The sequence below is a fragment of the Salmo trutta genome, chromosome 38 (assembly GCF_901001165.1).
Source record: "Salmo trutta chromosome 38, fSalTru1.1, whole genome shotgun sequence".
Taxonomy (NCBI): Eukaryota; Metazoa; Chordata; class Actinopteri; order Salmoniformes; family Salmonidae; genus Salmo; species Salmo trutta.
In genome coordinates, this window is record NC_042994.1 from 18799318 (window position 1) to 18813835 (window position 14518).

Consider the following 14518-nt stretch of genomic DNA (forward strand, 5'->3'; position numbering starts at 1 on the left):
TCATTTGTCACAACGATTCACCGATACGTATGCTATGAGTCATAGATTTTGTCACTGATGATTATGAGGTACAGCCAGAAGAGGATAGGCTCTCTGAGCTGGGTTCCTCTCCACGTTCCAAATGGGAATCTTTCCAAGCCACTGTGCTCTCACTTCTGCTTTGCTTGCACTTTGGGGTCTAGGCTGGGTTACTGTAAAGCACTTTGTGATAACTACTGATGTATAAAGGTCTTTATAAATACATTTGATTGATTGATCTCATCAGTTTACAAATTGGTGTCAACTGTGTGTCCGTTACCAGAGCCATGCCAGCGAAGTTGGTGCAGTTCACCGGTTGGGAGGCTCTGGTTGAGGAGCAGATTGTCCTGAAACCTGGCCAGGCACCACGGGGCAGACAAGGCTACACCATGTACCATGGCACCCACCGTGACAGCGCTCGAGCCATCACCACAGGGGGGTTCCGGCCCTCGGCGGGGGGCACGTTGGACCCGGGGGTCTACTGCAGTCGGGACATAGCCAAGGCGAAGGGTTACCCCGGTGGGTGTCCCACTGGAGAACATGTGGTATTGCAGCTGAAGGGCCGGGTGGGCCGCGTGAAGAAGATGGATAGGCAGAATGTAGCAATGTGGTGCTCGTGGCAACAGAGCGGATACGATACAGCCTGGCTGCCCTCCACCGTCATTGGGCATGAGGAGGACTGCGTTAAAGATCCAAAGCGGGTGGCGGTTAACGGCATCGCGCACTGTGGCGACCCGGCCACGAAGCAAGCCCTCGAGAAGCTCATCAGTCAGCAGAGGCATGGGGTGGAATCAAGTGGGAGGGTTGTGGGCGGGTGTAAGGAGTGCAAGATGCAGACACCGATTGGCCACTCTCTGGAGGTGTGTTGGGGGTGTGGCGCCACTGTATGCCCTTTTATGGACAAACACGTCTGCAAAAGGAGCAGTTGAAAGTGACAGCTTCAAAATACTGGATACTATACGATGATGACATTATTTGTTAATTCAACAATAAAAAAAGTTTGTGTGAAAATACATTTATATTTGTTGGTTCACTCATTGTCACCCACGATGAAATCAGAGGGTGGATCTGTCTCCGTCCGTTCGTACGTACAATGCTCACGTTAGTTAGTCACACGCGATCTCTCAGACACCACTGGCCCGGTTTTGACTAAACTTGGGTGAAAAGGTTGTGAGTTCAAATCTCATCATGGAAAACTTTAGCATTTTAGCTAATTAGCAACTTTTCATCTACTTGCCACTTTTAAGCTACTTTGCAAATACTTAGCATGTTAGCTAACACTTCCCCTAAACATAACCTTAACCCTTTTAGTTAACCCTAACCTTAACCCTTTTAGTTAACCCTTCCCCTTTAAACCTAACTAGCTAATGCCAACCAGGTAACGCTACCCACCAAGCTAGAATTTGTAGCATATCATACATTTCACAAATTCTTGACATATAATACGTGTACCAAATATGTAACATATTGTACGTTTTGCAAATTTGTAACATAATACGAATTGTAATATATCATACAAAATGGGTGATGGACAACCAGAAATTAATACATACCATACAAAACGTAACATATCATACTAACTGGAGTGTCTCGGATTTACATACAGAATACATACTGACTTGCCTAGTTAAATAATGGTTAATTAAAAAAACTATAATAATACAAAATGCTCTGAGACCAGGTTGGTCTGCCCCCAGAACAAAATCTAGTAGATTGCCAGCATGCATGCAAAATTTGGTTCTGGGCTCTGAGACTACTGACCTATACATGGGTTGCACGTTTCGTCACAATATTGTTTTGAACGTTCATTTCAGGACTGCCAGGACGGCCAGCTGAAGATTTGGTCTAAAGTGCATTACTATGGCTTAAAAACACGATGCAATATCTAAAGAAGGCAACTTATTAGTAGCAAAACCTTGCGTCTTCATTTTGAGGTCTCCAGATTGACTTTAGTTGCAGTGAAACATTAGCTAGCTAGCTAAGAGATTGAGTGGAGACCAATAAATTTTTTCTTACAAACTTTGCTAGCTAATGACAACATTGCCATCTGAAAGAAGCAAACATTATTTTTGTCCCCACCAGTGACTACGCTTTTCCACTTCTGCTCTAACTAGCTACAGTGAGGGAAAAAAGTATTTGATCACCTGCTGATTTTGTACGTTTGCCCACTGACAAAGAAATCATCAGTCTATAATTTTAATGGTAGGTTTATTTGAACAGTGAGAAACAGAATAACAACAAAAAAATCCAGAAAAACGCATGTCAAAAATGTTATAAATCGATTTGCATTTTAATGAGGGAAATAAGTATTTGACCCCCTCTCAATCAGAAAGATTTCTGGCTCCCAGGTGTCTTTTATACAGGTAACGAGCTGAGATTAGGAGCACATTCTTAAAAGGGAGTGCTCCTAATCTCAGTTTGTTACCTGTATAAAAGACACCTGTCCACAGAAGCAATCAATCAATCATATTCCAAACTCTCCACCATAACCAAGACCAAAGAGCTCTCCAAGGATGTCAGGGACAAGATTGTAGCCCTACACAAGGCTGGAATGGGCTACAAGACCATCGCCAAGCAGCTTGGTGAGAAGGTGAAAACGGTTGGAACGATTATTCGCAAATGGAAGAAACACAAAAGAACTGTCATACTCCCTCGGTCTGGGGCTCCATGCAAGATCTCACCTCGTGGAGTTGCAATGATCATGAGAACGGTGAGGAATCAGCCCAGAACTACACAGGAGGATCTTGTCAATGATCTCAAGGCAGCTGGGACCATAGTCACCAAGAAAACAATTGCTAACACACTAAACGTGAAGGACTGAAATCCAGCAGCGCCCGCAAGGTCCCCCTGTTCAAGAAAGCACATATACATGCCCGTCTGAAGTTTGCCAATGAACATCTGAATGATTCAGAGGACAACTGGGTGAAAGTGTTGTGGTCAGATGAGACCAAATGGAGCTCTTTGGCATCACCTCAACTCGCCGTGTTTGGAGGAGGAGGAATGCTGCCTATGACCCCAAGAACACCATCCCCACCGTCAAACATGGAGGTGGAAACATTATGCTTTGGGGGTGTTTTTCAGCTAAGGTGACTGGACAACTTCACCGCATCAAAGGGACGATGGACGGGGCCATGTACCGTCAAATCTTGGGTGAGAACCTCCATCCCTCAGCCAGTGCATTGAAAATGGGTCGTGGATGGGTATTCCAGGATGACAATGACCCAAAACACACGGCCAAGGCAACAAAGGAGTGGCTCACGAAGAAACACATTAAGGTCCTGGAGTGGCCTAGCCAGTCTCCAAACCTTAATCCCATAGAAAATCTGTGGAGGGAGCTGAAGGTTCGAGTTGCCAAACGTCAGCCTCGAAACCTTAATGACTTGGAGAAGATCTGCAAAGAGGACTGGGACAAAATCCCTCCTGAGATGTGTGCAAACCTGGTGGCCAACTACAAGAAAGGTCTGACCTCTGTGATTGCCAACAAGGTTTTTGCAACCAAGTACTAAGTCATGTTTTGCAGAGGGGTCAAATACTTATTTCCCTCATTAAAATGCAAATCAGTTTATAAAATGCGTTTATAACAGAACATGGCCAAGATGTTAAAATGTTCATAGATGACCAGCAGGGTCAAATAATAATAATCACAGTGGTTGTCGAGGGTGCAACAGGTCAGCACCTCAGGAGAAAGTGTCAGTTGGCTTTTCATAGCCGATCATTCAGAGTATCTCTACTGCTCCAGCTGTCTCTACAGAGTTGAAAACAGCAAGTCTGGGACAAGGAGCACGTCCGGTGAACAGGTCAGGGTTCCATAACCGCAGGCAGAACAGTTGAAACTGGAGCAGCAGCACAGCCAGGTGGACTGGGGACAGCAAGGAGTCATCAGGCCAGGTAGTCCTGAGGCATGGTCCTAGGGCTCAGGTCCTCCGAGAGAGAGAGAGAGAGAGAGAGAGAGAAAGAGAGAGAGAGAAAGAGAGAGAAAGAGAGAATTAGAGAGAGCATACTTATATTCACACAGGACACCGGATAAGACAGGAGAAATACTCCAGATATAACAGACTGACCCTAGCTCCCCGACACATAAACTACTGCAGCATAAATACTGGAGGCTGAGACAGGAGAGGTCGGGAGACACTGTGGCCCCATCCGACGATACCCCCGGACAGGGCCAAACAGGCAGGATATAACCCTATCCACTTTGCCAAAGCACAGCCCCCCACACCACTAGAGGGATATCTTCAATCACCAACTTACCATCCTGAGACAGGGCCGAGTATAGCCCACAAAGATCTCCGCCACGGCACAACCCAAGGGGGGGCACTAACCCAGACAGGAGGATCACGTCAGTGACTCAACCCACTCAAGTGACGCACCCCTCCTCGAGACGGCATGGAAGAGCACCATTTACTATTACATTTTAGTCATTTAGCAGACACTCTTATCCAGAGCGACTTACAGTAGTGAATGCATACATTTCATGCATTTTTTTTTCACCAGTAAGCAAATTGATATAAAACATCCCCACTAAATGTTTTTAAATGCTCACGAATTTCTACAAAATGAGCACAAATTTATATTAAACATGGCTACAAATTATGAAACGAGCTCACGAATTGTAAAACGTCCACGTACTGTAATATACATCCGCTCTACTTTTAGTTTTGGATGTTATGATGATATTCCCTGGAGGTCGGGGCCCACAGGGCAGGTGCCCTGCGTGCCCATTCGGTAATCTGGCCCTGATCATGAAATTAAACTACAGGTATTGTTGTTACACATCCTCACACTGTCTTGAAGGATAAAACTGAGACTGTAGCCAGCTTCCATTTTACCTAATTTTATTGTCCAAAGAATGTTCTCATAGTCCAGAAGCATTGGATGAAAATCCACAATGTTGGTGCCATACAGGAGCACTGACCAATCTGCCTCCAAAAGAGGACTGCTGGTTTTGAGGATGGTGTGGAGGTCAGTGGTTGATGATCTGAGCACCCCCTGAGATGGTGAGTATGGTTTCAGTAGACCACTATTGAGCTGGTAGATCAGATAGGAGCTTCGAGGAAAGGTCATTTAGTGCTTTGAATGTGGTTCATATTGCCTTATAGTGAATTCAGGACTTGGACAAGGAGTCGATGCAGCTTAAAGATGCATTTACATGGGGGTTTGGATGATAGTGTCAAATTTCTTAGAATGAGCGAAAATATTGGAGTTTGGGGACTGGAGGGGATAATAGTGAAGTTGGGAAATGTGCAAATATTTAGATACAAACATATAGTCAAGTTGGGGATTATTCAGATATTCCTGTTGAAAAAGAGAAAAGACAGAAAGATTTAATCTTACAGTATATTAAATTCATCCCATTGGGCCAAAACTGGTTGAATAAACATTGTTTCCACCTCATTTCAACAACCCAAATAATCTATGTGATGACGGTGAATCAATGTGGAAAACACAATTGGATTTTTTTCACCCAACTTTTAACCAACATTTTTGGTTAATTTCACATTGGTTGATTTCCCAAATTTAAATCAAAACTAGACATTGAACTGATGTCTGTGCCCAGTGGGATTGGAGTTCTGTAATCATATCAGCTCATTTGTCATACTTCTTTTAATCATCCAGAGAGAATGTACCTTTCTTTGAGGTTAACCTTTGAGATGACCTCCCTCAAGGATTCTCGCTCTTTCCTCGGAGCGAATTTGTCCCACATTTTAGCAAAGTCGCCATTGGTGGCCACGTTTCTCAAGATATTGCGACCATGATGCCTGTGGACAAAGATATTAATATCATCTTAAACGTGCAACATATCAAATAATTTCTCCTGTCTGTGATTAAAAACAGTACTCAAACGATGGCAACCTGAGAAAAAATATCCCATCAAAATAAGACATACATTAGGTAGAATTTGCAGGAGGGTCGAGAGCCGTGCGTCCTGCGAAACACAACCCAGCCAAGCCGTACTACTTCTTGACACAAAGCCCACTTAACCTGGAAGCCAGCTGCACCAATGTGTCGGAGAAAACACCATACACCTGGCGACCTTGTCAGCGTGCATTGGTCACCACAGGAGGTCGCTAGTTGGCGATGGGAGAAGAACATCCCTGGCGGCCTTTGGCTTCGGCTTAGCTTTTGGCTTTTTAACTTTCAAACCCACATGAGTGCCTGGACTTGGATTTTCCTATGCCATGTAGCACTTATTTGTGTTTATAATTTTTCCTATTTGTTTTCAATTACTATTCCCCTCCAAGAGAACCTGTGGTTGTTTTGGAATACCTAAAATCCGCAATTCAATCCATGACACCCTTTAGCATAGATGCTGTAGACAGCTGACAATGTGGCTTTTAAAGGCAATTTCAATTTGTATTTGTGGTAAACGCTGCAGATGTCGACTCAAGAGTAAATTACCTTTACAAGCTGCATTGTCGGCGATCTAGTGCTATAGCGAGCCATGGATTGAATCACAGCCTAAATTAAGGCCGGCCATTATGTTTAAGCAAGCTACTTTACAGGAGGAACATCCCACCTGACTTCCTGTGCAGGGTCCACAGCCAGTTTACTGACGGCAATCAAGAAACGGTCAGTGAGGTCTTTCTTCCCCGACAGGAGACGAGCCATCCCCATGACCTCAGCCAGTCTCTCCAGGTGCTGAACAGTGCAGCTCCTCACCGCAGCGTTACGGTGGCTGAGGAAGGAAAAACAGAGCACATCAGTTACATGTCATAGAGATACATGAGTTAGGAGACGAATGATAATGGATTGTATTGATGAAGTCTCATCGATGGATCAAAATGTTCAGTAAGACTTTACATTAAAGTCCCTTAATATACCATTTATAAACTGTTTGTGAAGAGTTCAATTACCATTTATTAATCATTATTCCTACATTTGTAAAATGTCAATGAGAAATCTATAGTTATTTACACATTTATAAACGCTATTTTAAATGATTTGTTCATGATTTATCAGATGATTAATAAGGTATTTGATCATAGTGCCTTGTATATGATTTCATATTGTTAAATACCTTTCCACTCTCAGTCCAATTCTTGCTAGTCAATGTCAACTCATTGCCTATAAATATACATATTTATAAATGTATTTATATTCCAGCCCAGGCGCAATTTCGATTTTCGTCACTAGATGGCAGCAGTGTCAGTGCAAAGTCTTAGACTGATCCAATGAACCATTTTATATCTGTTCAAAATGTTGTATCAAGACTGCCCAAATGTGCCTAATTGGTTTATCAATACATTGTGCACTCCTCTCAAACAAATAGATTGATATTCTTTCACTGTAATACCTACTGTAAATTGGACAGTGCAGTTAACCTGTTTGGGATAGGGGGCAGTATTGAGAATTTTGGAAAAAATATGTGCCCATTTTTAACTGCCTCCTACACCAACTCAGAAGCTAGAATATGCATATTATTGTTCAGGTTTGGATAGAAAACACTCTGAATTTTCTAAAACTGTTTGAATGGTGTCTGTGAGTATAACAGAACTCCTATGGCAGGCAAAAACCTGACAAGGTTTCAAGCAGGAAGTACCCTGTCTGACAAGGAGTCGTGCGTCTTGCATCTGTTTATTGAAAAGTAAGGATCTTAGCTGTAACGTGACAATTCCCAGGGCTCCGATAGGCTCTCAGAGCCCGGGAAATAACTGAAGGTTGACGAGGGAGCCTCAGGCTGAAACACATTATCGGCTTTGGCAAGTGGCGGCTCAGAGGACCTTTGAATGAGGCGCGTGCACGATTCGCTCCTGAGGAGAAATTTAATTTCGGCTGTTTAGGCTCAATGCATATTCCCGGTCGGAATATTATCACTTATCTACGAGATAAATGGCATAAAAATTGGTTTTAAACAGCGGTTGACATGCTTCGAAGTACGGTAATGGAATATTTAGACATTTTTGACACGCCAATGCGCCATGCGCAACACCGTGATGAAGCATTCTGATAGTGTCTAGAACTCACGAACAAAACGTCGCTGTTTGGATATAACGATGGATTATTTGGGACCAAACCAACATTTGTTATTGAAGTAGAAGTCCAGGCAGTGTATTCTGACGAAGAACAAGCAAGGTAAGAACATTTTTCTTATAGGAAATGTGATTTTGGTGGAGGCTGACCTGGGTGGGTATCTAAATAGCTAGCCCTGTGATGCCGGGCTATGTACTTAGATTATTGCAAAATGTGCTTCATCCGAAAAGCTATTTTAAAATCGGACATATCGAGTGCATAGAGGAGTAATGTATCTATAATTCTTAAAATATTTGTTATGCTTTTTGTGAACGTTTATCGTGAGTAATTTAGCAAACTGTTAGTAAATTCCCCAGAAGTTTGCGGGGGTTACGCTTTTTCTGAACGTCACATGCTAATGTAAAAAGCTGTTTTTTGATATAAATATGAACTTGATTGAACAGACATGCATGTATTGTATAACACAATGTCCTAGGTGTGTCATCTGATGAAGATCATAAAAGGTTAGTGCTGCATTTAGCTGTGGTTTGGGTTTATGTGACATGATATGCTAGCTTGAAAAATGGGTGTCTGATTATTTCTGGCTGGGCACTCTGCTGACATAATCTAATGTTTTGCTTTCGTTGTAAAGCCTTTTTGAAATCGGACAGTGGGGTTAGATTAACAAGATTCTCGTCTTTAAATAGCTGTAAAATAGTCATATGTTTGAGAAATTGAAGTAATAGTATTTCTAACGATTCAAAAATCGCGCCACTGGATTTCAGTGGCTGTTACGTAGGTGGGACGAGTTCGTCCCACATGCGCCAGAGAGGTTAAATTAACAAGAATTTAAGCTTTCTGCCCATATCTGTCCTGGGAAATGTTTTTGTTACTTACAACCTCATGCTAATCACATTTTCCTACATTAGCTCAACCATCCCGCGGGGGGGACACTGATCCCGTAGAGGTTTAATATCATAATGTTTCTTAAGACCTGCCTAAATGAAAACATGTGAATATTTGTGATGGTGTATATTAAATTGATTGACTTTGTAGTGTGGTAGTATTTGATATATAACTATTTATACATTAAAATGTTTATATTTTACGCTATAAAGATACTTAAAATATGCAAGCAAGCATTAGGCAATGAGTTGACATTGACTTGCAAGAATTGGACTGAGAGTGGAAAGGTATTTAACATTATGAAATCATATACAAGGCATTAACAAACATTACAATGCAATACCTTATGCATGATCAGAGGGGGGGGGGGGGAGAGAAGTCATAGCCTGAAAGGCCATGCCCCAAGAGTCGCTGGGGTGGAGAGAGAGAGAGAGCGTATCTCACTAGCGCAGGTCAGGAACAAAGAAAAAGAGAGAGACAATGAATCTAAGACTCTTAAAAGCCTCTGAGTTGTTAAAATAAAACAATGTGAGTTGTTAACCAATATGCTACTATAAAAGTGAACTTCCAATCAGATATCAGACCTACAGATGTAAACACAACTGAAACTCTGCTACCCAGAGTGGTAACGAGGGGGTTGGCGAGATAATTGAAATTATAAACCGGGTGGTTCGAGCCCTGAATGCTGATTGGCTGAAAGCTGTGGCGTATAACCTACCATTTGGTTTTGAAATATTGAAACCAAACCATATGATTTGAATGAAGTATTTAAGTAAACAACAGGAAAAGGTGACTGTAAGAAGCACTCATAATTTCAAATAGGCTACATGTCGTATTAAACAGCATATAAACACTCTAAATAGGTCAGGAGTCAGACATGTAGCCTAATACGAAATGTATTTGTAGTAGAGTTAAAATGGTTATTCCATCAAACTTCAAATTATTAGAATAGTACACAACGCAGAACAGAACAACCAGGTTCAGGGCCAAAGCCCGCGAACAGGAATATTCCAAGTTCAGACAGAAGGGGGAGTCAGATCGCTTTGATCGCCAGGAACTTTACTTTTGGTGTCCATTTTTAATTGTTGCGCTACTGGTGCTGCCTGTTGATGTTAGGTAGGCAGTTACAGTAGCTGAATGATGTTAACATCTTTGTCACGGTTGTCGTCGGTGAAGGAGGACCAAAACGCAGCAGGTATGTGTTCTCTCATCTTGATGATTATTTTTTTTTTTTCAAAAATGAATACCAAAATAACAAAACACGAAAATGAACGAACGAACAACTACAAACAGTCTGGCCAAGCATAAGGCTCAACACAGAACAATCACCCACAAATAACAACCACAAACACACCCTAATATATGGGACTCTCAATCAAAGGCAGATAGACAACACCTGCCTTCAACTGAGAGTCCCAACCCCAATTAACCAAACATAGAAACATGCATACTAGACTAAACATAGAATACCAGAAAACCAAACAGTGGCCAAAAAAACCCGGAATACTTAACCTCTCTCGGGTATGTGGGACGATTTCGTCCCACCTACGTAACAGCTACTGAAATTCCAGTGGCGCGATTTTTGAATCGTTAGAAATACTATTACTTCAATTTCTCAAACATATGACTATTTTACAGCTATTTAAAGACAAGAATCTCGTTAATCTAACCCCACTGTCCGATTTCAAAAAGGCTTTACAACGAAAGCAAAACATTAGATTATGTCAGCAGAGTACCCAGCCAGAAATAATCAGACACCCATTTTTCAAGCTAGCATATCATGTCACATAAACCCAAACCACAGCTAAATGCAGCACTAACCTTTGATGATCTTCATCAGATGACACACCTAGGACATTGTGTTATACAATACATGCATGTCTGTTCAATCAAGTTCATATTTATATCAAAAAACAGCTTTTTGCATTAGCATGTGACGTTCAGAAAAAGCATAACCCCCGCAAACTTCCGGAAAATTTACTAACAGTTTGCTAAATTACTCACGATAAACGTTCACAAAAAGCATAACAATTATTTTAAGAATTATAGATACATTACTCCTCTATGCACTCGATATGTCCGATTTTAAAATAGCTTTTCGGATGAAGCACATTTTGCAATAATCTAAGTACATAGCCCGGCATTACAGGGCTAGCTATTTAGATACCCACCCAGGTCAGCCTCCACCAAAATCACATTTCCTATAAGAAAAATGTTCTTACCTTGCTTGTTCTTCATCAGAATACACTGCCAGGACTTCTACTTCAATAACAAATGTTGGTTTGGTCCCAAATAATCCATCGTTATATCCAAACAGCGACGTTTTGTTCGTGAGTTCTAGACACTATCAGAATGCTTCTTCACGGTCCCGCGCATGGCGCATTGGCGTGTCAAAAATGTCTAAATATTCCATTACCGTACTTCGAAGCATGTCAACCGCTGTTTAAAACCAATTTTTATGCCAGTTATCTCGTAGATAAGTGATAATATTCCGACCGGGAGTATGCATTGAGCCTAAACAGCCGAATAAAATTTCTCCTCAGGAGCGACTCATGCACGCGCCTCATTCAAAGGTCCTCGGAGCAGCCACTTACAAAAGGTGATAATGTGTTTCAGCCTGAGACTCCCTCGTAAACCTTCAGTTATTTCCCGGGCTCTGAGAGCCTATCGGAGCCCTGGGAATTGTCACGTTACAGCTAAGATCCTTACTTTTCAATAAAAAGATGTAAGACGCACGACTCCTTGTCAGACAGGGTACTTCCTGCTTGAAACCTTGTCAGGTTTTTGCCTGCCATAGGAGTTCTGTTATACTCACAGACACCATTCAAACAGTTTTAGAAAATTCAGAGTGTTTTCTATCCAAACCTGAACAATAATATGCATATTCTAGCTTCTGAGTTGGTGTAGGAGGCAGTTAAAAATGGGAACATATTTTTTCCAAAATTCTCAATACTGCCCCCTAGCCCAGACAGGTTAAACCAAATGCCCCTTCAACAAAAACACACCACCCCGAACCACATAAAACAAATACCCTCTGCCACGTCCTGACCAAACTACAATACTAATTAACCCTTATACTGGCCAGGACGTGACAGTACACCCCCCTTAAAGGTGCTACCCCGGAAGCACCTTAACAAAAAATATCCCCAAGCAACACCAAAAGAAAAATTCCCCTTTTCTAAAGGGAGGGAAGGGAGGGTGGCTGCCGTCAACGACGGCACTGTGCTACACCCCCCTCCCCAACCCACCTATTTCTGGAGGTGGCTCCGGCTCAGGCCGTTCCAGGCTGTCTGGGCAGTCTGGCAGCTCGGGACAGTCTGGGCAGTCTGGCAGCTCGGGACAGTCTGGCAACTCGGGACAGTCTGGGCAGTCTGGCAACTCGGGGCAGTTCAGGGCAGTCTGGCCACTCGGGGCAGTTCAGGGCAGTCTGGCCACTCGGGGCAGTTCAGGGCAGTCTGGCCACTCGGGGCAGTTCAGGGCAGTCTGGCCACTCGGGGCAGTTCAGCGCAGTCTGGCCACTCCGGCGACTGTTGACTGGCGGGCAGCTCCGACGACTGTTGACTGGCGGGCAGCTCCGACGACTGTTGACTGGCGGGCAGCTCCGACGACTGTTGACTGGCGGGCAGCTCCGACGACTGTTGACTGGCGGGCAGCTCCGACGACTGTTGACTGGCGGGCAGCTCCGACGACTGTTGACTGGCGGGCAGCTCCGACGACTGTTGACTGGCGGGCAGCGCCGACGACTGTTGACTGGCGGGCAGCGCCGACGACTGTTGACTGGCGGGCAGCTCTGACGACTGTTGACTGGCGGTGCTGGGTTTACGCACTTGAAGGCTAGTGCGGGGAGCGGGAACAGGACGAGTCGGACTGGGTTGACGCACTTCCGGGTCCGCACGAGAGACAGGAGCTGGAAACCCAGGGCTATGGAGGCGCACAGCCGGTCTAGATCTTACCTCCTGCACAACCCGCCTTGGCTGGATGGAACTAGTAGCCCTGTACGAGCGGGGTGAGATAGTGCGCTTCTCAGCGAAACATAGCGCTCTCCACCCCATACGCTCCTCCATATAACCACGGGTAGCTGGCTTCCGGCTCTTCCTTCGCCTAGCCAAACTACCCGTGTGCCCCCCCCAAAAAAATTATTGGGGGTGCCTCTCGTGCTTCTCCCTCAGCGCGTCTCTGGCCTCGTACCTCCGCCCCTCTCTGCCTTGGCTGCCTCAATTTCCCACTGCGGGCGGCGATACTCCTCAGCCTGGTGCCAAGGTCCGGCCCCGTCCAGAACTTCCTCCCAAGTCCACTTCTCCCGCCAGTCCAACTCGAAATCCTTCTGCTCCTTCATCTGCTGCTTGGTCCTTGAGTGGTGGGTGATTCTGTCAACGGTTGTCGTCGGTGAAGGAGGACCAAAACGCAGCAGGTATGTGTTTTCTCATCTTGATGATTATTATTTTTTTTTCAAAAATGAATACCAAAATAACAAAACACGAAAATGAACGAACGAACGAACAACTACAAACAGTCTGGCCAAGCATAAGGCTCAACACAGAACAATCACCCACAAATAACAACCACAAACACACCCTAATATATGGGACTCTCAATCAAAGGCTGATAGACAACACCTGCCTTCAACTGAGAGTCCCAACCCCAATTAACCAAACATAGAAACATACATACTAGACTAAACATAGAATACCAGAAAACCAAACAGTGCCCAAAAAACCCCGGAATACTTAAACCAAATGCCCCTTCAACAAAAACACACCACTCCGAACCACATAAAACAAATACCCTCTGCCACGTCCTGACCAAACTACAATACTAATTAACCCTTATACTGGCCAGGACGTGACAATCTTCGGGTTTTGTTTCATTAAATATATTTTATTTCATCTGGGTGCTTGCGTCACCTACTAACACCCTGGTACTACCCGTAGTTGCCATTCTCCTCAGTCCGAGAAAACACTGAGAAAGGTGTGTCTTGCAGATTACTCCTTTGTAGAAGTCCATATCGTGAAATAAATAAAACATCCCAAGGTTAATGCTGTAGATATTGTTATAAGGGAATGTGAGACTATAGAAACATGTAACTTTCAGAGTTTTATTGTTGTTATTAATATAGTTTACAGAGTGCTAAAAGTGCTGCTGTTGCTAGCTAGCATGCCTTTCTGTGATGCAGACGGTTAGCTGAGCTGGTGCGGGCGTTGCATTATGGGAGATGTAGTTTGGTCCTCTAAGGTCTGAATGGGATAGAGGCGATTTCACGTTGTAACTTGTTTGTGCTGCAAAGTTTTTTGTAAATTAGTTGTTTTATTTTGTACTGTCAACACTATGGAGCACTCGCGCAGCCAGTTTGGGTTCCGTGTAAGCTCAGCATTTAAACAACATTTTGATCAGACCTACCACGGTGGTAGGTCTGATCAGTGACAATGACGAGTCAGCCTACAGGGAGGAGGTCAAGCACCTGGCTGCATGGTGCGCTGACAACAACCTGGCCCTCAATGCAAAGAAAACCAAGGAGCTCATAGTGGATTAACAGGAAGTCTAATTTCAGAAGTTTCTACGCTCTGTAGCTCAAATCTACATTTCCAAGGACACTACACTGTGCTTCCTTTAGCCTAGCTCCATTGGTCTTGTCTACAGTGAATGC

General features: G+C 43.7%; 1 protein-coding gene across 1 annotated transcript; it reads left to right on the plus strand.

Annotated features, from left to right (window-relative positions):
* Window positions 1–301: 301 nt before the first annotated feature.
* LOC115178023 (uncharacterized) lies at window positions 302–1033 on the plus strand. The gene has a single exon (XM_029739034.1). The coding sequence runs from the start codon at window positions 306–308 to the stop codon at window positions 945–947; it is 642 nt and encodes a 213-aa protein (XP_029594894.1). The 5' UTR covers window positions 302–305; the 3' UTR covers window positions 948–1033.
* The last annotated feature ends 13485 nt before the right edge of the window (window positions 1034–14518 follow it).